Below are 25078 nucleotides of genomic sequence, written 5' to 3' on the forward strand. Positions count from 1 at the left end.
GAAGCCCTAATTCCTACGTGACCATTCTCAGGTGTTTCCGTGGTTTCTAACACATCAGTAACCCTTGTGTCTTTGCTGCCACATGGATCTCCATCCCCTACCTCCACTGAGATGGCAGATCGAAGGACCTTGCTAGAACACCATCCCCCAAACATTGGCGTGCTGTCCCCAGGCTTATCTCTAGCGAGCCTGGTTTTATCCCTTTCCCCCTTCAAATCTAGTTTAAAGCTCTTTCAATGAGCCCTGCTAACTCCTGCGCAAAGATCCTTTTTCCTCCTTTGAGATAGGTGTACCCCATCTGTTGCCAGCAGGCCTGGTGTCGTGTAGACTGACCTGTGATCAGAAAAACCAAAATTCTGCTGGTGACACCAGGCTCGGAGCCAGGTATTAACCAGCCTGGTCTTCCTGTTTCTTTCCTCATCATTCCCTGCAACTGGAAGTATAGAGGTCCAGCCACTTACCAGGAAGTAGGGCTTCAGTATGCGTAGCAGTTGCTCCGGAAGACAAACATCCTAAATAACAAATGCATGCCCCCCCCCTTTTCTCTTAACTTTTATTGCTGAGCATATTTCATATGGTATGGAATATCCTTTTGGTCATTTTTGGATCAGCTGTCCTAGCTATGTCCCCTCCCAAGATCTTGCCCACCCCCACCTACTGGTGAGGGGGGAGCATTGGAGAGACAGCCTTGATGCTGTGTGAGCACTGCTCAGCAGTAGCCAAAACACTGGTGTGTTATCAACACCTTGCTAGCTACCAATACAAAGCACAGCACTATGGCACTATGAGGGCTGCTATGGGGAATGTTAGCTCCATCTCAACCAGACCCAATACACAAATCAACATTGGTTTTAGTGAATTCACACTGATTCTTATAGCTGGCTCTGCATTCAACAATTACAGATTACTATTAATGAGATAATTTACTGATTTAGCAAGTTTAGGAAGGAATGTGGTTTTATCTTCTAAAATACTGCATTTTAGCACAAGTGAAAATATTTTTCTTTAATTGCCCCAAGATATTTAAACAGAACTGTAACTTCTCAATGAAAAGAATTATTTTCATCTTAAAATTTATTTTCGTGCTTCGTATTTTCCTTTTATTTTCAGAATATATGTCACACATATGTGATAAGCCTATGTTCAAGGCTATAAAAGCTAGCTGGCTTCCAAGCTGTCTAAAAGAATCCATAACAGTTTAGCAACTTGAAAGGAAATAAAGGGTTAAATGTCTGGCTCTTGAACTGAGTTTCACAAGAAAGTAAGAGTGCTAAGAATTTTGCAGTGCAGTAGCAAATGAAGTTTTTATTTGTTTTTCTGAAAGGAGGGACAAATTTATAAACTCATTTACAAAGCCTTTAGTAAACAAAACTAAAAAAAATTGCAATGTGTTAATCAGAGGTGTTCATATACAGTTATTCCTGTATATCTGGATGAGTATTGCTTAATGTGAGATGAAAATAAAGAAAGAAGTAATGGGTAATAGAAGACTGTGTGTGTAGCCGAAACAGGAACACGATGTGGGTGAAAAATATAAACAATATTCATAGGGATTCAGTGGTGAAATGCACATGAATGTGTTAATTTTCTTGGCAGCTTTCAGTTTTGATGGTTTGTCTATTTAATAGTTCTGCTGGCTTCAAAAGATTTCTGTCTGGCTCCAAAGTAACCAGATGGCTGTCTTCCAGCAGCCTACCATGTCATTAACACAATTACATATGTTGTCTTGATAGTTTTTTATGACCTACTATTCTTTTCACCAGCTATTCAGTATAAATACTTGGACATTAGCCTCCAGGCTATTCGTGCTTGCCTCTGTTTCCCCCTATCACTGATTTTTTTTTCTAATTTTTTTAATCCTCTTTAGACTATAAATGTGCATATTTCTGATAAGTCAATAAATGCACTTCTTTTCTAGGTCCTGCTTCAAGCCACAATAACTGCCCTTTCAGGATATTCTAGTCCACACTTTGAGACATGATGTAGTTGATGAGTATCTTAGGTTCCCTTCTACACCATTTCCTACGTTTGCTGTTTCCTAATATAGCTCCATGTTGTGGTTTAGCCCTAGTCAGCAGCGAAACACCACGCAGCTGCTTGCTCAGTCCTACCCGCTCCAGTGCAATGGGGAGGAGAATTGGAGGAAAAAGGTAAAACTCGTGGGTTGGGATAAGGACAGTTTACTGGGACAGCAAAGGGAGAGGAAAATAACAACAACGATACTTATAAAAAAGAACATACAAAGTGGATGATACACAATGTAATTTGCTCACTGCCTAGAACTCAATGCCCAGCCTGTCCCCGAACAGCGATCCCTCCTCCCTGGCCAGCTTTTCCCTTTATATACACTGAGCATGATGTCATATGGTATGGAATACCCCTTTGGCTAGTTTGGGTCAACTCTCCTGGCTGCATCCCCTCCTAGCTTCTTGTGAAAATTAACTCTATCTCAGCTGAAAATCAGGACATTATCCACCCCTTATTCTATACCATCTACATCATGCCCAGATCCTACACTTCGCAATTAATCACCACCATTTTCCCTGTCTTTTTTATATATATATATATACACACACACACACACACACACACACACATATACACAGATATCATTCCCTTACTCTATGGGCCATCTCTCTAAAATGTCCATTGAGTCCATGACTTTGGGCTCCATCTGTCATACCAGTCTTTCAGGGCAGGAGAGATGATGTGTGGTGTTGGATTGTTGCATGCTGCATCTGGAGCTCGTGGCTGGTGTATCTGACGTGGCCTATGCCCACGGTCTGCGGGCTGAAGATATCAATCTCAAGGAAGTTGCTGGGCGGTGGTTGCTGAAGTCAGTTCTAGTTCCATCACAACTGCAGTTTGCTTGGTTTCATGAAAGTTCATCCTTCATTAATTGGGGTAATTCTTACTGCAATAGCATTTATACAGCATATAGCAATTGTAGTACTGATGACATACAATGGCAGGGTTATTTAGCAACTAACATCATACAATTTAATTTATTGGCTATTCTCACTCTAAATCAAATCCCCTTGGGGTACACACCGGACTTCCCCATCCTTTCTCATCACCCACCAAGTGCACCCTGGTCCTTGAGCAAAAGCAATCCCGCAGATGGGATTGCCTTTGCCTGAAGCAGGGATAACCCAAACTGTCTTCCCCAACATATTTTTCATGTGCACTACAGGAACTTTATCCCCTTCTACTGGGCGTGGAAATTTTGACTGGGCAGGGCCAGCTCGGTTGGCAGATCCCCTCGTGTTAACTAACCAGGTGGCCTTTGCTAAATGTGTGTCCCAGTGTTGGAGGGTCCCACCAGCCATTGCTCTCAGGGTAGTTTTTAGCAGTCCATTGCACCTTTCGATTTTCCCAGAGGCTGGTGCATGGTAGGGGATGTGATACACCCACTCAATGCCATGCTCTTTGGCCCAGGTGTCGATGAGGTTGTTCCGGAAATGAGTCCCGTTGTCTGACTCAATTCTTTCTGGAGTGAGATGTCGCCACAGGACTTGTTTTTCAAGACCCAGAATAGTGTTCCAGGTGGTGGCATGGGGCACAGAGTATGTTTCCAGCCATCTGGTGGTTACTTCCAACATTGCATCTTGCCACAATGGGGCAGCCCAGATGGGTTTGCCTCTCTGCTGCCAGTTGCTCTGCTTCCATTGCTGTAACCACCCATACAGGGCATTTGCCACCATCCATGACTCAGTATAGACATAGAGAGCTGACCATTTTACTTGTTCAGCAATGTCTAAAGCTAACTAGTTGGCTTTCACTTCCACAAACTGACCAGATTCACCTTCTCTGTCAGCAGCTTCTGCGACTTGTTATATAGGACTCCATACAGCAGCATTCTGCCTCCAATGCTTTTCCATAATGCAGCAGGATCCATCAGTGACCAGGACATTTTGATTCTCATTTTCTGGCAGTTTATTATACAGTGGGGCCTCTTCAGCATGTGTCACCTCCTCCTCTGGCGACATTCCGAAATCTTTGACTTCTGGCCAGTCTGTGATCACTTCTAAGATTCCCGGGCAGCTGGGCTTTCCTATTCAATCCCACTGTGTGATTGGTATGACCCACTTACTCCACGTAGCATCAGATGCATGGTGTGTAGAGGGGACTCTCCCTTTAAACATCCAGCCCAGCACTGGCAGTCGGGGTGCCAGGAGGAGCTGTGCTTCAGTACCAATCACTTCTGAAGTAGCTCAAACCCCTTCATACGCTGCCAATATCTCTTTTTCCGTTGGAGTGTAGCGGGCCTCGGATACTCTATATCTCCGACTCCAAAACCCCAGAGGTCGATCTCGAGTCTCCCCATGTGCTTTCTGCCAGAGACTCCAGATAGGGCCTTTCTCTCCAGCTGCGGTGTAGAGCACATTTTTTATATCTTGTCCTGCCCGGACTGGCCCAAGGGCTACTGCATGAACAATTTCCTGTTTAATTTGTTCAAAGGCTTGTTGTTGTTCAGGGTCCCATTTGAAATGGTTCTTCTTCCTGGTAGAGAGGGCTTACAATCAGATTTTAATTTGGAATATGCATTCACCAGAAACCCACAACACCTAAGAAAGCTTGTGTTTCCTTTTTGTTAGTCAGTGGAGACATAGCTGTTATTTTGTTAATCTCATCCATTTGGATCTGATGACACTCATCTTGCCATTTTATTCCTAAAAACTGGATTTCCTGTGCAGGTCCCTTGACCTTACTTCATTTTATGGCGAAATTGGCTTTCAGAAGGATTTGGAGTATTTTCTTCCCTTTCTCAGAAACTTCCTCTGCTGTGTTGCCCCATATGATGATGTCATCAATGTATTGCAGGTGCTCTGGGGCTTCACCCTTTTCCAGTGCAGTCTGGATCAGTCCATGGCAAAAGGTGGGGCTGTGTTTCCACCCCTGGGGCAGTCGATTCCAGGTGTACTGGATGCCCCTCCACGTGAAGGCAAACTGTGGCCTGCACTCTGCTGCCGAAGGGATGGAGAAAAACACATTAGTGATATCATTTGTGGCGTACCACTTGGTTGCCTTTGACTCCAGTTCATACTGAAGTTCCAGCATGTCTGGCACAGCAGCACTCATGAGCGGTGTGACTTCATTCAGGCTATGATAGTCTACCGTCAGCCTCCACTCTCCATTAGACTTCCGCACTGGCCATGTGGGACTGTTAAAGGGTGAGCGGGCTCTTCTGATCACTCCCTGGCTCTCCAGTTGATGAATCAGCTCATGGATGGGAGCATGGAATTCTCGGTTGGTGCAATATTACCCCCAGTGCACCACTGTGGTAGCGATTGGCACCTGTTGTTCTTCACCCCTCAGCAACCGCACAACAGAAGGGTCCTCCAAGCGACTGGGCAAGGTAGACAGTTGTTTTATTTCCTCCATCTCCAAGGCAGCTATTCTAAAATCCCACTGGTACCCTTTTGGCTCCTTGAAATATCCTCTCCGGAGGTAGTCCAAGGACGCCAAGGATGCACAGAGCTTCTGGGCCAGTCACAATGGAGTGCTTTTCCCAGTCATTCCCAGTTAGACTTACTTCAACCTCCAGTGCAGTGAGTTGTTGGGATCCCCCTGTCACTCCAGAAATATAGATGGGTTCTGCCCCTTCATAGCTTGATGGCATGAGGGTACACTGTGCACCGGTCTCCACTAGAACCTTATACACTTATGAATCTGACATGCCAGACCATCAAATCCACACAGTCCAATAAACCCAGTTGTCTCTCTCCTCCACCTGGCTGGAGGCAGGGACCCTCTAATCATAGTCATTGTATTTGTTACTCACTTCTTGCAAAAATGACTTAGAAGTTCGTGCAAGAGGTTCATAAGTAGGAGTAGGTCTTCCACTTGCTCTGGGGAACTTCCTGTTGGAAACTGGAGCAACATTTTTCCTGGAAGAATCCCCTTTTGTGATTGTTTTTCCTTGCAACTCACGTAGTCGTGCCTCTAGGTTTGAGGTAGATTTTCCATCCCACTTCCTCATGTCCTCTCCATGGTCATGCAGGTAAAACCACAGGATGCCTCGAGGTGTGTACCGTCAATATCCTCTCTCTTGAGCAGAGGAACACTTACTCCTAATAGCTGAGATACTGGTCTGTACAGGTGGGGAGTAGAACATATCCACTCTGAATTGCTTGACCTTCCAGGATAGTTTCTCCGCAACCGAGATGAGGAAGGAAGAGAGGCTTTCTTCATATTGCCGGAGTCGGCCAGCCATTTCATCCACTGTGGGTGCCCCTTCACTTTTCCAGTCCATCACTGCCAATGAGTTGGCATATGATGATGGTGCGCTCTGTATAAACTTCTTCCACATGGGTCGGGTACATTGGACTTCATGAGGATCTGTGGGTAACTGCGCTTTGTCAGGGTCATGATAAACCATCCCCTGCACAGCTAATTCCTTCAGGTACTGGATACCTCTCTCCATGGTGGTCCACTTGCCTGGAAGACATACAATATCTTCACTGAAGGGATACCTTTCCCTCACGCTTGAAAGAAGTTGCCTCCAGACCCTGAGGGCTTGTGTCTTTTTCCCAATCGCCTTGTCAATGTCCCCTTCCCTAGACAGAGATACCAGTTTCTCCACTTCCCTACCCTCTAATTCCAAGCTACTGGCCCCGTTATCCCAGCATCGGAGCGGCCAGGTGATGATGTGCTCGCCTGGATGGTGGCTGAAATCTTTCTGCATATCTCACAGCTCATTCAGCAACAGTCATCTGGTGATTACCTCTGGTTCTGCCTCTTCCTCCTGTTCTCGTGATCACCCTGGTTCATTGTCATTGCCTCACTAAGCGAACTGATTTCTTTGTGTATTGCTTCTTCTGTATAGGGGCAACTGATACTGGCATGGGTTTGTTTTTTGATTCAGCTGCAGTGCCTGTTACTGGGTTTGGAGTAGCCACAGTGCCTGTCAGTCTGTTTTCCCTCTCTTCCACCTCAGAGTTCTGCCCAATATCGAGCAGTGTTTGCTAGATACTGGCCAGGGCCCAGCACAGTGCGGTAAGTTGTGCCTCTTTGGAGTAGCCACAGCATTTTCCTTTCAAATATTCTATCACTTTATCAAGGTCCTGTAGTTGTTCAGGAGTGAAGTTCCAAACCACTGGAGGTGAGAAGTTCTCTAGATACCTGCCCATATTCTCCCACATGCCATGCCACCCATGACTATCCAGCCTCAGGGCAGATCCCTAGGTGGTATTCTTAAAATTTGTTTTCATTTTCACCAAGAGTTTAGAAATATTTCTTGTGGCAGCTTTCTTTTGCTCTGTTTGATTGTCATTTTGCACTGGTTAGACTGCACCTCGAATAATGTGTTCAATTTTGGGCCCCTCACTAAAATAAGGACATTGAGGGGCTGGAGCATGTCCAAAGAAGAGCAAAGAAGCTGGTTAAGGGTCTAGAGAACAAGACTTATGAGGAGCGGCTGAAGGAACTGTGATTGTTGAATCTGGCTGAGAGGAGACCTTATTGTTCTCTACAACTACCTGAGCGGAGGTTGTAGCAAGGTCAGTGTCCATCTCTTTTCCCAAGTAACAAGTGATAGGACAAGAGGAAGTGGCCTCAAGTTGCACCAGGGGAGGTTTAGATTGGATATTAGGAAAAATTTCTTCACCAAAGCAGTTGTCATGCATTGGAACAGACTGCCCAGGGAAGTGGTTGAGTCACCATCCCTGGAGATATTTAAAAGACATGTAGGCATGGCACTTAGGGACATGGTTTAGTGGTGGACTTGATAGTGTTCAGTTAATGGTTGGACTCAATGATCTTAAGGGTCTTTTCTAACCTAAATGATTCTGTGATTATACAGTTTGTGTATGGCTCAGAAGTTCTTGGCAAGCTGCCACCAATGTTTGTAATTTGTTTTTCCCCAGTGTACTTGTTCTTCTTGTTGCTTGTTCTAACATCTGTATTTACTCATCATGTTGAATGGAAGGACCAGTATTAATCCAGGCAAGGCCTCTTGATGAAGACAAAAGGGCTACTAATGCGATCAACCTCTATTTTTTTTCAGGGGCATGAATTCCTAGCTACCTTTAAGGTTTAGCATTCAAGTTTCTGTTTTTGTACCAAGAACATTACTTGAACATTTAATACTGAAAATGGACTTATCTGTAATGAGGTTTTGAGATGGTTCTACATGAAAACAGCCAATATGGTGGTGCCTTTACCATGAAAAATAATTTTTAGAAATCTAAATCTAGTAAATATTATTAGAGCTAGGTTTCTCATTTACTTTTAATAAATAATTTACCTGACCCATTGAATCTGAATAAAAGTGGGGAGACCAATATAGTAGCATAATTTCAAATATTCTTCTAAAATAGTGTTTTAGGAATGATTTTAATACTTCTCTTGTTTTAAGATATACACCCTTCCTTTTATAATTGCACTCCTAGGACAGTAAGAGACAGCACTGCCCACAGGTTGTCCTCTTTAAAGAAGTAATTTCCTTTCCCATTTCTTCCTCCATGTTGCCATCACATTTTTATGGCACATACAACAGGAGAATGTACTGAGTAGCAGTATTTTCTGTTATATTAATAAAAGTAGATTTGATGTGAATTAAGGCCACTGAATAAACCTTACAGAAGATTGCAGGGCACTTTTCAGCATACGAAACCTGTAATTAGGCATCACAGCCTTTTGAGCCAGTTATCATCATTCATCAAATACATATGGTATTTGGATTTCCATTATGGTCTGATATCAAGGCAAGGAGAAAAACACAATGTCCAGGTCTTTGTAATACCCTTACAAATTAATCTATCTGGTTCATGTAGGGATAGTAATTTCTGGAGTGCTCATTCATTGCTAACGTATTTATTTATTTATTGACATAGAAGTATTAGTGCCAGACCCGAGATACTGTTAGTCATAGACTTGAAAAAGGTTTTCGTAGCTTTAAAGGTTCTATCAGTCAAACACTGTGATTATTTTTTTTGTAAATCAAAGGCTTTGCTCACAGTCATACCAATGAAGTTATAGAGAGTTATGGTATTTACAATGTATCAGGACTGATGGGCAGAATTTATGGGTTCCTGTGAATTTAGTAGGTTATATGGGAGAAAAACAAACAATGAGATCTCTGATAACATTGAGAGGCTGACCAGAAATGTATGCTTGCTTCAATTTGATGAAACTGCTTGTTAAGCCTTTGGTCTTATGGAATCAAAAGATGATTGGACAGGGCTCTGAGGATCTAGTTGAAGATGTCCCTGCTCATTGCAGTGAGGGTTGGACCTTTAAAGGTCCCTTCCAACCCAAACTATTCTATGATCTCTAATTAAATTTTTGTTTCCTCCTCCGGAGCCCACTTTTTAAAAACATTTGGTACTTTTTTCTTCACTAGTGGGTCTTGTAAATATCACGCACAGAGCCCACTTATCAGAGTTGAAACAGTATTTGTGACCCTCACAACACCGCAATATTTGTGATAGTGTAGTGCAGGAGGCTGAGACAGCTTCTGCAGAGCAGCAGCCATGGAAGTGTGCATAGGCAGAGCCTTCTGTTCTTATCCAGAGGGTTTTTGGGGTTTTGTGTAGGATTTTGTTCACCCTCCATTATTATACTGGAGCTCTGCACTGACTCTCAAGAACAGATGCTGAAAACATTTCTGTCTTTTTGCTGCTTAAATTGAACAGAGGGTGACCTACAAAGAGCAAAAGACTTTCTGACCTATTTTTCTGAATGAAAATACTTATTTGCCAAAAAAGAATTATGATCATTTTCTTACTGAGTGGGAGTTTAAAGCTCACTAAAGAAAATAGAAACCTTAATAATAACATCAGTTGGTACTGGGTCAGGTCAATAGTGTTTTGTTGGCTTTTTCAATATAATCCTCTTTTGTTCCTTAAGGTGAATTAATGCTATCTTCTATTTTGACTTGCAGGCTATATTTTGCTAACTATCTAGTTCAATCTTAATTTGCATTAAAACTGTAATTCCAGTTCAAAGTGCTTGCGTGTGTGTGGTAGCTGCATGCTGATTTCTTAAGTAGTTGTCTCTCTCTGATAGTACTTATGAACAGGGTAGATAGGTCCTATTAGTACGCTTCTTTCTGGATAGTAGAATTTAACAAACAGCCTGTCTTTTCCGCAACAATGCTTTCCCTAATTAACTTGATTAATTTGTCTCCCAGATTTTCGGGGAAACTGCTCTGAGCATTTGTAAAAGAATTATTATGGGGGTAGATTCAGAACATTTATGGCTAAGTAGAACCTTTTGACTCCAGGAGATTTGATAGAATATGTCAAAATTTTGCTGTTGACTTTGTTGCAAGATCTTCAGCTCCTTGTTGTGTCCTGGAGAATCTCCAGAGTATATTGCACAGAATGATTAAGCAATTTAGTACAGATGTCTTGCTATACTAATAATGAGAATACATAGTTTTTCTCAATAGACTCTGTTGTCACTTTTCTACCTTTTTTATTCAGTTCCCAAAAGCTTCTTCCAGATGTAATTTAATCTAAATTCATTCTAGAAAGCTCAGTTTTGCTTTCCTTCACATATATTTAACACTCACTGAAACAGGGGCTTACTAGAAACATAATACAAACAAACAAACAAACCAACCTCCAAAAACTGTTTTCATGACTAATGGTCCATTTTATAGGGACCATGTCCAGTTTTGGCTAACATCTTGAGAGGATACTCCATTTATGTTTTGGCAGATAAATAAACCTTCCCAAATGATTGTTAAATAACAGCCTTTCCCTGTCAATACTGATTAGTTAATAAACAGAATTAATCACTTTAAAACACATGTTAATTTGGTTATGTCAGAGTATGGATCAGTTTTGCACACACCAGGCAACACAGGAAGAAGCTTTCAAGCTCTTATATAAACAAGACTCATTTTTTTCACAAATAGGAAAGATGTGTTTTTATTTGGTTTTCTTCCTCCTTCCTAATGATGGAAGTTTCCATCGTGTTTCAGGAGACTGGTAGTTGCCTGAAGCCATGAAAGACAAGTCAGCAGTGCTTTGCTGTCCTTCATTAAATGAGCTCTGCTTGGCGTCTGATTTGACAGAGCAGAAATAAGGTATGTTTCTAGCAATGAAAAGATTGTGACTAATTTATAAAGAAGCTACCACTTTTTTATGTCAAACGTGACATAAAACTTTAATCTCCCTCAAGGCACATTTCAAATAATTACTCATCACTATGCTATATATAACATGACTGTGGTTTCTCTGGAGAAAATAATGTTGGGTTGCTATCTTTAAAAAGACTAAATTCATTCTTCTGTGACCCTGTTCAAGACAACAGCTTTTCATCTGAGATTAAATTTTATTATTTATTCAGTCCTGCCAGTTCTTTAGTCTAGACAAATACTTGCATAAAAGGATTAAGGAAAACACCCAAAAGAAGTAGGTGATCACATACTATGTAGCTTTACATGCCTAGGATCAGTCTGAAGCTAATTTACAGTTTCCAAAAAATGAGGTAACTGTTTAGAAAAACAATCATCTTGGTTAGAAAACACACAAATGCAACCATTTAAGTTTGATGAAATTTTTTCAGAGGAAAATTCCCACTGGAATCATTCATTATTTTCAAAGAGACCTTCCCAATCCTGATATTTCTAGAAATATCAGTTTGAAATTATTGCTTTCTTTGCTATGTGTTAGTCAGCAGAGGGCACTCTCTTTCTTTGAAAATATAAGAAAATATGGCTTAAAAGTACAGAGAATAAAAGCTTCTCTTTGCAGTGCTTTTATTTTACTTATCTCGGTTTAAAATTTCATAAATATAATTTACAAGTACAAGATTAATGTGGTACTTCCTCTTCTAAATTGATACAGAGATATGATGGCATAATTTTTTTTTAAAGAATCTTTTATTTGTTTCCCTCTGCCTGTCCTATATACATCTTGGGCTCTTCTCTAGATATTAAAGGCAGTGAAACTTCTGCATTTCCTTTGTTTAGGCAATTTAATGGGATTGCTGAATCTGACTGTAACTTCTACTCTACAAAGAGGCATACAGTTTTTTCAGTTCTAGCTTTTTAAATCGCAGAATCACAGAACGATAGGGGTTGGAAGGGACCTCTAGAGATCATCTAGTCCAACCCCCTCTGCTAAAGCAGGTTCACCTAGAGCAGGTTGTACAGGATTGCGTCCAGGCGGGATTTGAATATCGCCAGAGAAGGAGACTCCACAACCTCTCTGGGCAGCCTGTTCCAGTACTCTGTCACCCTCAGAGTAAAGAAGTTTTTCCTCATATTGAGATGGAACTTCCCATGTTCCAGTTTGTGCCCATTGCCCCTTATCCTGTTGCTGGACACCACTGAAGAGTCTATCCCCATCCTCTTGACATCCATCCTTTAGATATTTATAAGCATTGATAAGATCCCCTCTTAATCTTCTCTTCTCCAGGCTAAACAGACCCAGCTCTCTCAGCTTTTCCTCATACGAGAGATGCTCCAGTCCCCTAATCATCTTTGTAATCATCCATGAAGCCAAGCAAAGCTGTTATTCCTCTGATCCTTAAAAACACCTCTTCTGCAAGATGCATTCAGGCTTTGTACAGGACAGGCTCGGGAGGAGTTAGTTCTGTGCATGTGTATACTTCTTAGGTGAGAATTCACAAGCTTTTTATTTAAATGCACTCACTATTGTATTGCAACGGTTGACTGAACTAGTGGATTCTTTGGGGTTTGTCAAGTACAGCCACTTATTTCGCTTGAAAAATAGAATGAAAATTTGAATGTGTCTGTGTTTGCATAACATTATCTTCACTAATGCCAACTATATCACTATATAAAAATTATATTGCAGAAAAAAATTGCCATTATTTACAATACTAATATTGAACACCATTCTTCAGAACCAGGTGCTAGGACATGAAGCTTGCTATAAAGGTTTTAAAACCTGTGATGCATGTAAAATTGAAGAAGGATTAGTTTTAATTAAAAAAAAATTACAGTGATTTATCCTACCTTCTTGTGAAGTCACTGTAGAGATGTAGAGAGATTGGCAATTCAATTTATTATTAACCCCTATTGGTTTCCAGATCAATTTTTTTTAATGTGGGCAAAGCAGATGGAAGATGCGCTTTGGGAAGGATTGGGAGGGGCTGGTTTTCGTTTGCTTGTTTCCATGTTATATACTGTGGTCCAATATGCCTTTTGATACCTGTTTCCTGGTGACCGAGCTTGTCAGGCACATACATGATATTGAACAATATGCATGATGAGGAAGCACGGTGGAATCTAAAAGGCATCCTCGTCTATGGGGCTGGCATCGTTCTCTGCTCACTGTTTAAAGCAGCTCCAAGTCTGCCCCAGGTTATATCAGCTGAATATAGAGAGAGCTCTCTGATTTTTCTAGCTCTGCCTTTGTATAGTCTATTCCGCTCCATATAAGCTTGATACAGTAGTTTTAGTGACATTTATCTGGGGTTTCAACTGGAGTAACATTAAGAAACAGTCCAGCAGTGTTCATTTTTGTCATGTATATGCTAACTGGTTTAGCTAGCTCAAGAAAAAATGGTGTGATTGCTTATGTGTCCATATCATAATTATTTAAGTACTGAACAACATTTGTTTGAAGATGTGAGATTAAGAGCAGATGTTAAAAAATATATATATATCCAGGATACTGATTTTTTTTTTCTGAAAACCTGATTGTATATGCGTGCTTGGATATGTTTATGAAAATGATTATTGATAATACTGTTTTTATATAGACAGAGCAGTAATTTGGATTATTTATGTTTTATGTCAGCTACAATAACCATTGTGTGGGAAGATTTTGTTGTAAATTCTTATGCTGAGTCAAACTTGAAATGTTTTAAAGTTTGTTTTTGTCATTGAAAATTTGTGTTAAATTTTAAATAGATTTTACTACTTGAAAAAGATTTTACCACTTGGCCTTGTTGGTTACTAATTGTGAGGACTTCATGAGGCTTGTAAGATTGTTGCTAGTGACTATGTCCAAGAGAAGAACTGGATTTAGTTTTATGTTCAGATTGTTTAAATTAGCAATGTTAGAACTCAAATTCTGCAATTAATTTCAAACCCCTTCAGTAAGGGTTTCTTCACCAAGACCTTCCACTACTTCCTTGGAAATCTTAAGGATTTATCTGAACCAGAACATGAATCCTATAATTTTGACACCCCTTTGTCTGGTAAAAGATTCTGGTAAAAACCTATGAAAATTTGGTGGTAAAAGTAACATTTTGAAAACAATTCAAAACAAGGCTCATGTTTTAAAATACTGTGTTGGTTTTGCGTGGCAAGGTTTTGGTAGCGGGGGGGCTACAGGGGTGGCTTCTGTGAGAAGCTGCTAGAAGCTACCCCTGTGTCTGATAGAGCCAATGCCAGCCGGCTCCAAGACGGACCCGCCGCTGGCCAAGGCCAAGCCAATCAGCGCCTCTGTGATAACATATTTAAGAAAGACAAAAACAGTTAGAGAGCGCTTTTGCAGCCAGAGAGAGGAGTGAGAAGATGTAAGAACATCTGCAGACACCAAGGTCAGTGAAGAAGGAGGGGGAGGAGGTGCTCCAGGTGCCGGAGCAAGATCCCCCTGCAGCCCGTGGTGAAGACCATGGTGAAGCAGGCTGTTCCCCTGCAGCCCATGGAGGGAGGATGAGGGGGTGTAGAGATTCCACCTGCAGCCCGTGGAGGACCCCACGCCGGAGCAGGTGGAGACACCTGAAGGAGGCTGTGACCCCGTGGGAAGCCCTCGCTGGAGCAAGCTCCTGGCAGGACCTGTGGACCCGTGGAGAGAGGAGCCCACGCCAGAGCAGGTTTGCTGACAGGACTTGTGACCCCGTGGGGGACCCACGCTGGAGCAGTTTGCTCCTGAAGGTCTGCACCCCGTGGAGGAGACTCACGTTGGAGAAGGCCGTGAAGGACTGTCTCCCGTGAGAGGGACTCCATGCTGGAGCGGGGGAATGATGAGAGGAGTCCTCCCCCTGAGGATGACGAAGCGGCAGAAACACCGCATGATGAACTGACCGTAACCCCCACTCCCTGTCCCCCTGTGCCGCTGGGGGGGGCGGAGGTTGAAGCCGGGAGTGAAGTTGAGCCCGGGAAGATGGGAGGGGTGGGGGGAGGTGTTTTTAAGATTTGGCTTTATTTCTCATTCCTCTACTCTGTTTTGCTTAGTAATAAATAAGATGAATTCCCTCTCTAAGTTCGGTCTGTTTTGCTCATGATGATAATTAGAGAATGATCTCTCCCTGTCCTTATCTCGACCCGTAAGTTTTTTTTTTCATTGTACCTTTTCTCCCCTGTCTAATGAAAGAGGGGAGTGATAGAGCGGCTCTGGTGGGCACCTGGCCCTCAGCCAGGGTCAACCCACCACAAATACATAGTAAAAGAACTTTGCAGCACAGCAATCTGGATCACCCTTTACTTACAGGGTCTGAAATTGTTCCTCTATTTTCTTCAAAGTAAAACTAGGCAAATCATGGAAAACAAACTAAACTTGTTAAATTAATGGAATAAGGTCCTAATCAAGCACTTAGTGTATATAAATGGACTGCACTGAATTCCATAATCAAAGAAGTGGAAGCTATTCCTTTGTTCACAATTAGAATGCCATTGCATGTGTGGGGTTTTTAAGGTATCAGCTTAAATGATAGTAATAGAATAGCATGTTTAAATATGCAGATTGTCTTGAGCAATTGTAGGGCAGAATATCTAGCCTCCTAACATGACATAAATAATGAGTAAAGTGTTTTCTTGTGTTCGGATGGAACTTCATGTGTCCTTTTCATATGTCCTCTTGTCCTGTCAATGGGCACTACTGAGAAGATTCTGGCTCCCTTTTCTTCATTCCCTCCCATTAGGTGTTTATACATATTGGTAAGATTCCCCTGAGCCTTCCCTTCTCCAGGCTGAACAATCCCAGTTCTGTCAGCCTCTTCCCACATGCAAGATGCTCCAGTCCCTTAATCATTTTTGTGGCCCTGTGCTGGACTCACTTGAGTAAGTCCATATCATTCTTGTACTGGGGAGCCCAGAAATGGGCACAGTATTCTTCAATGCAGCCTTACCAACGCTGAGAGGAAGGATCACCCCCCCTCCACCTGCTAGCAACGCTCTTCCTAATGCAGCCCAGGAGGCTGTTGGCCTTCTTTGTCACAAGGGTGCATTGCTGACTCGTGGTCAGCTTGGTGTCCACCAGGACCCCCAGGGCCTTTTCTGCAGAGCTACTTTCCAGCCAGTTGGCCCCTAGCATATATTGGTGCATGGCATTATTCCTCCCCAGATGGAGGACTTGGTATTTCCCCTTGTTGAACTTCATGAGGTTCCTGCCTGCCCGTTTCCTTAAACTGAACTGATTGTTTAGACAAAGTGTATTTTTGTATTCAGGGATGTATAGCAACATATGTGTGTGTGTTTATGCGCGGGTATTTGAGTAGCATGGTATAGTATGTCATTAAGTATTTCTGTGACTAGTAATGTAGGTAGATCAGGTTTTGTACTGTCAGTAACAGAAATATTTATAAAACAGTTTTTACCATTTCAAGTTGACAGCAATTTTCTTCTACAGGACTGAAACCAAGTTCATTATGAGTTATGTATATACCTGTACTGTTGACATTTTATGATAATGAATCTAGTAGTCACTAGTCTTATGTTTGAGAAATACCTTTTTGTGCCTTTTCATCAGTTTGTATTTGTCAAAGGCTTTTCATAATGCTAAATGACATTCCTTTTATTCTTATAATAATGAGATGTAATAATAATATAGTAATAATTGCTGTTATTTGGACACTAATAGGTTTATGCTTTCATCAGTGGAAATGATTGAGCTGTGTGTTGTGATAATTTTATATAACCGTACTTCCTAGTGGTATTTATGACCTTTGTAAAGTGTTTTGAGATTTTTTGGTAAAAAATACTATATTATATAATACAAAATCTAAATGTCAATATTTGCTTTGTAGAGTTGTCAATTCAGGAAGACTTTTATCATATTGAATGTGAAGTTATCGATTCTCTTTTCAGAGTTTTTTTGTAAATTGCTTTGCTTAGACTTACCACAAACAACAGAATTAGGATGCGCATCCAAATTCTAGCCTTATTTTGAGAGAAAGAGATAGCAGAGACTTTAACAGTTGAAGTTATCTAAGATCACAGAAAGACTGAATCATTTGCCTTCATCTACCTGTTTGTCCTCTTAGTAGAAAGTATATTGCTTATGGATGCTTCAGTTCTCTTTTTCTCCCTGTTTTGTTTTGCAAACATGGGGTTTTTTTCTATAGAGGTTGATTGCCAACAGCATTTGTTGAAGAAGTTGTTTCAGTTAATGGAAATATTCTTATGGATATGAGTTTTTGGGAGGGAAGGGGTGAATAGAGACAAAAGTGATAATTCAGGCCTTTACAATTAGATATTCTATCAAAATAACAGTAATGAGCATTTTGATAAATTTATGTTTCTTTTATTTGTTAGGCAATAGCTTAAGTGATAGCCAGGCAACCTGGTTTATATATGGGAAATACAAAACCTGGAGAGTAAGTGACAAAACAGTCACACTCTTTTTTTTTGCCCTGCAGTATGGCATAGTGTTTATTGTCTTTGTGTCTGATGGAACTTAAAAGTAAATAAGAAATCAGGAAAATTCAGGGCACTGATTTCAATGAAGAAATAAATTTATGATTTATTCAGCTACTCCATAAGCTTTCTCTGAGCCCTATTAAAAATAAAAAAATAATATCATAGGTGTAGACATTACTTTTTTTCTTCCATTATTCCAGTGTTTTATTTTATAAAAGTATTACAGGTAGAGTTTAATGATACATTTTGAACTGAGTCATTTTCAAACTTAAGTCACGAGATATTTTGTTTAAATCCTTATTTATTGTTTTACTGTAGTGCCCATGAGTCATGGGTTAGGACTCATTATTCTAAACATTTTACAAACAATGAACAGTAATAACAAATATTCTTTATTGCAAACTCAAATCTTTAGATTCTGTTATGTGTCTGTGGAATTATTTTTCAAAGAACATATGCTATTTTTCCTACTCAAAAGTTAGAATATAAAATAAGAAAGGATGACAAATTCTTATTTAGGCAGTTTTGATACCCTATTGACCTTTTTCAATAACCGCAGGGTGATTAGCATTGTACCAAGCCTCCTTCCAGCAATTTACAGCACATTTTATTAATTTAAATACAGTTCTTCAGTGTGGCACACCATGAAACCTCTTTCTGTTTAGCCTAATCCATTCTGTGCTTCAGGGTTGCTTGAAGGAAGCAACTACCTCTCTACAGTCCTTTTCCAAATTAGTTCTCTCGGGCTGCTATGTAAAAGCACTTCCCTACCTTGGACTGATCTTCAGAGATTTATGATTTCTGATACATTAAGGAATCTGTTACTTGTTCATGACAGAGAGACAGTGAAATATAGCCTACTATTACTCTCCTTGAATGTTACACCTGTTTCAATTATGTGCAGGTTTGCAGGAAAGTCTTTACTTTTTCATTTGCTCTTGATTTAGTAGGTCCAAGGAAAAAGAAAAGAAGGGCAAAGGATAGATGAAGATTTCCTCCAAAGCTGCATATCTTGCTATACAGCCCAGTAAGGCATGTACCATAGTTGCAGATTGCAAGTCATCAGGGTCTGAACCTGTAAATGACTCATGACTTTTGTTGACTGGCATAAAGAATTGTTTCTCCTATAAGCAAGAGCTACATTCTCAAGAAATGAATCACTTTAGGGTTTTAGTCCTCTCAAGACAAGAGAGACAAATTCATGGTCATGATGATGGCTTTTTGTACTGACTTCCATTCAGCTCCCATACTGCTTGGATCTGATCTCATGCCATTGCTGTCAATTATGCAGTCTATGTGAATTATACCATCCAGACCTATCTAATATCACTGTGCTTGATGATTTAGTTACTGACAGGCCAAGCACTACAACCTTTTTTATAGGTTTGGGAAATCCTGTTACAAAATGGAAAGTATTTGCTAAGATATATTTTTCCCATGTGAGAGAGATTCTTTAAATGGGCATCTTGAAATTGGCTAGTCCACACAGACCATTGATACAAAACATCCCTGCCTACTGCATCTCAAGCATATTGCTTTCTTCTGTGGATTTAAGATCAGAAGAGGAATTATTTTTTTTTTTAAATAAACTGCATTTGTGTATGTCTCCCTCATAAATCTTTCTGGTAGGTTAGAAAGCTAGTTTGAAAAAATTACAGAGACAATATCAAAAGGAATATAAAAATTTGAACTTTTTTCCAAGCTTACTGCAACATTGACTGTAAGCAGTGGCACAAGGAACTGAGCCACAAATACATGATTCCAGCCTTCACTTCTACAATCATACAGGTTTTGCAGCAACCCTAAACTAGTATGATTAACACTTTGGTACAATAAATTTATAAAGGGAGGATACAACTTTGTTTTACACAGAGGTGAAAAGAGGGGAATAAAAGAGACAATTATCATATTCAAATTTAACTGTTTAAAGTTTTATAGCTTTAAAGTAAACAACATTTATGCAAATTTAAATGCTGTAGGATCCAACCCAAGACCTATATTTAGGTTCTTAGCTGCCAATAAGTATCATAGAATCATAGAATGTCCTGAGTTGGAAGGGACCCATAAGGATCATCGAGTCCAACTCCTGGCTCCACACAGGACCAGCCGAATCAGAGCATGTGACTGAGAGCATTATCCAGATGCTTCCTGAACTCAGTCAAGCTCGGTGCTGTGACCTCTTCCCTGGGGAGCCTGTTCCAGTGCCCGACCACCCTCTCGGTGAAGAACCTTTTCCTGATATCCAACCTAAACCTCCCCCATCACAGCTTCGTTTCGTTCGTTCCCTCGGATTCTATCACTGGTCACCAGAGGGAGGAGATCAGCGCCTGCCCCTTCGCTCCCCCTTGTGAGGAAGCTGTAGGCCGCGATGAGGTCTCCCCTCAGTCTCCTCTTCTCTAGGCTGAACAAACCAAGAGACTTCAGCCTCTCCTCATATGTCTTCCCCTCTAGACCCTTCACCATCTTTGTTGCCCTCCTTTGGATACTCTCCAATAGTTTTATGTCCTTTTTGTACTGTGGCGCCCAAAACTGCACACAGTACTCGAGGTGAGGCCGCACTAGCGCAGCATAGTGGGACAATCACTTCCCTAGACCGGCTAGCAATGCCGTGCTTGATGCACCCCAGGATACGGTTGGCCTTCCTGGCAGCCTGGGCACACTGTTGGCTCATATTCAACTTGCTGTCGACCAAGACCCCCAAGACCCTTTCAGCATGGCTGGTCTCCAGCGTCTCATTGCCCAGTCTGTATGTATAGCCAGGGCTGCCCCTTCCCAGGTGCAGAATCCGGCACTTGCCCTTGTTAAACCTCATGTGGTTGGTGATTGCCCAGTTCTCCAATCTGTCCAGATCTCTCTGCAAAGCCTCTCCACCCTCAACTGAATCAACAGCTCCTCCCAATTTGGTGTCATCCGCAAACTTGCTCACAACACCTTCTAGTCCTACATCCAAGTCGTTTATGAAAACATTAAAAAGAACTGGCCCTAAAATGGAGCCCTGGGGAACCCCACTAGTGACTGGCCGCCAGCCTGATGTAACCCCATTTACCATAACTCTTTGGGCCCGACCCGTCAGCCAGTTGCTCACCCATCGCGCTATGTTTTTGTCCAACTGTATGCTGGACATTTTGTCCAGAAGGATGCTGTGAGAGACAGTATTGAAAGCTTTACTGAAATCTAAAAAAATGTCATCAACTGGCTTGCCTTGGTCAACTAGATGGGTGACCTTGTCATAAAAGGAAACTAAGTTTGTTAAACAGGCCCTTCCTCTCACGAACCCGTGTTGGCTGTGACCAATGACTGTGTTGTCCTTCAGGTGTTTTTTGATAACTCCCAGCACAATTTTCTCCATAATTTTACTAGGCACTGAAGTGAGACTGACAGGCCTGTAATTACCAGGGTCATCTTTCTTGCCCTTCTTGAAGATTGGAACAATATTTGCCAGCTTCCAGTCGACTGGGACCTCTCCAGATTCCCAAGACCATTGAAAAATAATTGAGAGAGGTCTCGCAATGACATCAGCCAGCTCTCTGAGTACCCTGGGATGAATCCCATTGGGCCCCATGGACTTGTATGCATCCAGGTGGAGCAGCAAGTCCCGCACAAGTTCGGGGTCAGCTGGGAGTTTATCGTTACCGCAGTCACGGTCCTCCAACTCGGGGCAACTGGGGTCCCAGAGCCCGTCATCAGTGTTGAAGACAGAGGCGAAGGTGCCATTAAAGGTCTCTGCTTTGTCTATATCCCTGTTTGTAAGGTGACCATTCTCGTCGAGTAATGAGCCAATATTCTCTCTGGTCCTCCTTTTGTTATTAACGTACTTAAAAAAGCCCTTTATATTGTCCCCCCCAGTACTGGCCAGCTTCAACTCTAACTGAGCTTTGGCCGCACGAATTTTCTCCCTACAAAGGCGAGCAGCATCCCTGTAGTCCTCCCACGTTGCCTTACCCTGCTTCCAGCAGGCATGCACTTTCTTTTTCTGCCTAAGCTCTAGAAGAAGATCCCTGTTCAGCCAAGCTGGCCTTCTGCCCCGCCTGCTTGACTTGCGGCATTTTGGAATTGCCTGTTCCTGAGCTCTTAGGAGGTGGCCCTTAAAAAGTGACCAGCACTGATGGACCCCGATGCCTTCAAGAGCAGTTTCCCAGGGGACCTGACTGACTAGTTCCCTGAGCAGCCTGAAGTCTGCTCTCCCCATATCCAGGGTTGAAGTTTTGGTGGCAGTTTTCCTCCTGTTGCCAAAGATTTTAAATTCTACCACTTCATGGTCACTATGGCCAAGACGGCCACCAATCGCCACTTCCCCTATGAGACCTTCTCTGTTCACGAGTAACAGATCTAGTAGGGCACCTTTTCTCGTCGGCTCCTTTAATACCTATACCAGGAAGTTGTAAGATTCTAAAAGGTTGGTGCATGTATGGAGATAATATGGGAACAAATCCATTTGCTGGCCCACTTAGTCTTTGTGCTTTCAAAAAATTAGAAGATAATAGGTAGAAAACTGACACTCTGGACCCTAGAGATTAAAAAAATATACTTATTTTTAATAGCAATTATGTATTGACAGACAGACCAGTATGAAACTATCATGTTCTTCAAGCTCAGAATTAGTTTTTAACACTGTCAATAATTTTCTGAGGGGAATGATGAAAAAGGAGAAAAGAAGTTATTTTGGTATCCTCTAACACTCAGATTTCCTCGTTTCAGAATCTAATGGTATTCCAGGAAATGCCAGTTTTCTTTGTCTGGGATAATTTTTTTTTAATACTTGTAGAAATCAAGGAAGAAACTCTTAAAAATCAAAGATTGATGTGATTTGCTAAAGATAATTGAATGAATGTTTTTATAAGATCTGTGGCAAATAACGTGTGAATTGTTACAGGTATTCTTATAGTCTCAGAAGGACATGGAAAATGTTGTTTGCTGATGTCAAAAGTGTATCAGACTGAAAAGTCAATTACACTATCTGGATCTTCTTGGTAGAACATTACAGCTTAACTAGTAATTACATCTTACCAGTTTGAATTTGGTGGTACTTGCAGAATCCTTCAGTTTTATCTTTTTTGTTTGTTTGCTTCACTGCTTTGATAGCAATTATTGGTGTTCCAAGAGAAAGAAGTCTCAGAAGGTATAATTTTCTAAGGGGCAGCAGCTTTACTATTTTGTTTCAAGTAATGTCTATTTTTGGGTACAGCAAAAAGTATCAGTGAAGACTAAGAAGTACTGGATAAAGCAGAAACTGGATGAATGATGAGTCCTCAGATTTTTCATGCAAGCAATTTGAGTGCTAACATCAAAAGTAATGTTCCAGAACTCATATTAGTGAAAGGAAACTAAAACCACTAATTAGCAGTAGTGACACCACATATCATGCATGATTGAGTCTTTTTCTGCATTAAATTTATACTTCTGCATTTCATTAGGTTTTAGTAGAATTGGTTTTGGCTTTTACCAGAGCAAATGAGAAAAGAATTAAGCCAATAAATGAGATCCTGTATTTAGATCTCTGTCTCTGACCAAAAATCAGAAGTCAGTAAAAGATACTGAATGACAAAGACTCAGAGAAAGAAATACAAATTGTAATCTACAGCAAAGTATAGTACCTCTGGGGAACAAGAAGACATAGCCTTGACATAGCATAAAGACTTGAAATCTGTGTGAAGGGTTATTACTTTTTTATTTTAAGAAAAGAAGCATTGTTGTGAAGCATTGTATGTCAGTAGGGTACAAGTTGTCATGAATCTACCCAAGCACATTCCAGGGATCCAGAAACAGTGTTCACTGGGGAAATGTTTATTTTTAAAAGGCTGGATTAGATTTCTGATGGATACAACTCATTGGCGTATGTCAGAGTTTATTTCAGAAATTTTGCCACATAATGCAAAGTCATATTAGTTGTAGGGCAGGACATACAGAACTGGTAAATAACAGTTTAAAATCTTGGACTATTTTGTAGTAATTATACATCTAAATGGATAACTGAATAAAGTAATTACCTTTTATGATTATCTGTACTGCTGATGTATAATACTCGAGCATATGTTAATGTTTAGAGAACTGTTAGAGAAATATTTCAGTTATGATGAATTTCTGATGAAAGCTTAAGAGCAACTTTTGAATACTGAGTCAGTCTTTTATCTCTGTTAACATTTTGATATCAGCTGGCCATAATTTCAGAGCTCAAGAATAATAAGAAAAAATAATATCTGAATATATTGTTGTATCAGTTTGTCATAAGTAGTGAGCAAATACTTGGGGCATCATTCTTTTGGAAGAATACAAAGGAAATTGAACACATAACTGAGCTTGAGAAAAAATATAAAACCTTTTGGAAAAAAAAAATCTTCCTGTTTCACAAGAGTATTGGCTGTTTCACAAGAGTATTGGCTTGTGCTTAGTAGAATACAATTTTTTTGTTATTTTGCTATGAGACAGTAGAGACCCTTCATGATTTGTCCAGTTTTGGGATGGGTGGACATGATGATCCAAAAAATATACTTTGTTAGAACTTGGAGACTTGGGTTCTTGTAATAGCATATGTTCTCCATATCTCAAGACAAACATTTTTCACATTGAACTTGGAGTTCTTGATTTCCACGTGAGTAAACAATAGTTGCAGGTATAAAATTTTGTTAAGTAATGAGTAGTAGCATTCTCCTGGACTGTCTAACAAGGGATGTGATGGGCTGTATGTGTGTAAACAGGATAAATTACTTTAAAAAGAACAAAACCAATCCTTTCTGTATGCATTTACCTAATTTAAAATGCAAAGAAAGAGGTTTGTGTCCTTGCTGAAACGTGTCTAGTCTGAAATGCAGACTAGATTTGAGAATAGAATCTCTTGGGTTTTTTGCTTGAATAAGTTTTCATCTGTTCTTTTTCTCTCTTAGTGTATGTACATATAAATGAATCTCTTTAAAAGACAAATTTCCTCCCTCCTCCCCATTCTTTCTGCTCCCATCAGTCTAACTGCCAAGTTGGTTAACTAGTTATCATTTTAAAAGCAGGTATATTATATGCCCTAAAATTGTACCTGAAAAATGAAAGCTTTCTTAAAAATTAGCTTAATTAAATATAAATTTTAATGTGAACATTTTATCCATTTCAGCTAAATAATACTGGATTAGGATAAGCTTATTTTGAAATAAGGGCCCATATACACATTTATTGATTCACCTTCTCTCATATCATCCCTATTACTATTTTTCTTAGTTTGAACACACCTTAGCATAATTCATTTATAACCTCACATTGATGAGATGGCCAGTCTGAATAATTATTCCTGTTAATCACATTTGCTATATATGAACTATTTGTAAACATCATAGAAAACAAAGTAAATTTTATTGTTTTCTTTGTTTCAAATTAGGCTCATGCACAATTAGTTCGAGAAGTCAATGTAGAGAAGGTGTCAACTTTTGAGAACCCCTATGTAGATGCAATAAGAAGTTTATGGAATGACCCTGGAATCCAGGAATGTTATGATAGACGACGAGAATATCAGTTATCGGATTCAACTAAATAGTAAGTATATAGTGGTTACAAACAACTGTATCTTATTTTCTGTTCTTTCTA

General features: G+C 40.6%; 1 protein-coding gene across 1 annotated transcript in view; it reads left to right on the top strand.

Annotated features, from left to right (window-relative positions):
- The window catches only part of LOC142599187 (guanine nucleotide-binding protein G(q) subunit alpha), a 225609-nt gene that overhangs the window by 103609 nt on the left and 96922 nt on the right, over positions 1 to 25078 (top strand). The window contains exon 4 of the mRNA XM_075739072.1: positions 24873 to 25027. Within this exon, the coding sequence (XP_075595187.1) occupies positions 24873 to 25027 (155 nt within the window). The remainder of the gene's footprint in view (positions 1 to 24872; positions 25028 to 25078) is intronic.

The sequence above is a fragment of the Balearica regulorum genome, chromosome W (assembly GCF_011004875.1).
Source record: "Balearica regulorum gibbericeps isolate bBalReg1 chromosome W, bBalReg1.pri, whole genome shotgun sequence".
NCBI classification, from domain to species: Eukaryota; Metazoa; Chordata; class Aves; order Gruiformes; family Gruidae; genus Balearica; species Balearica regulorum.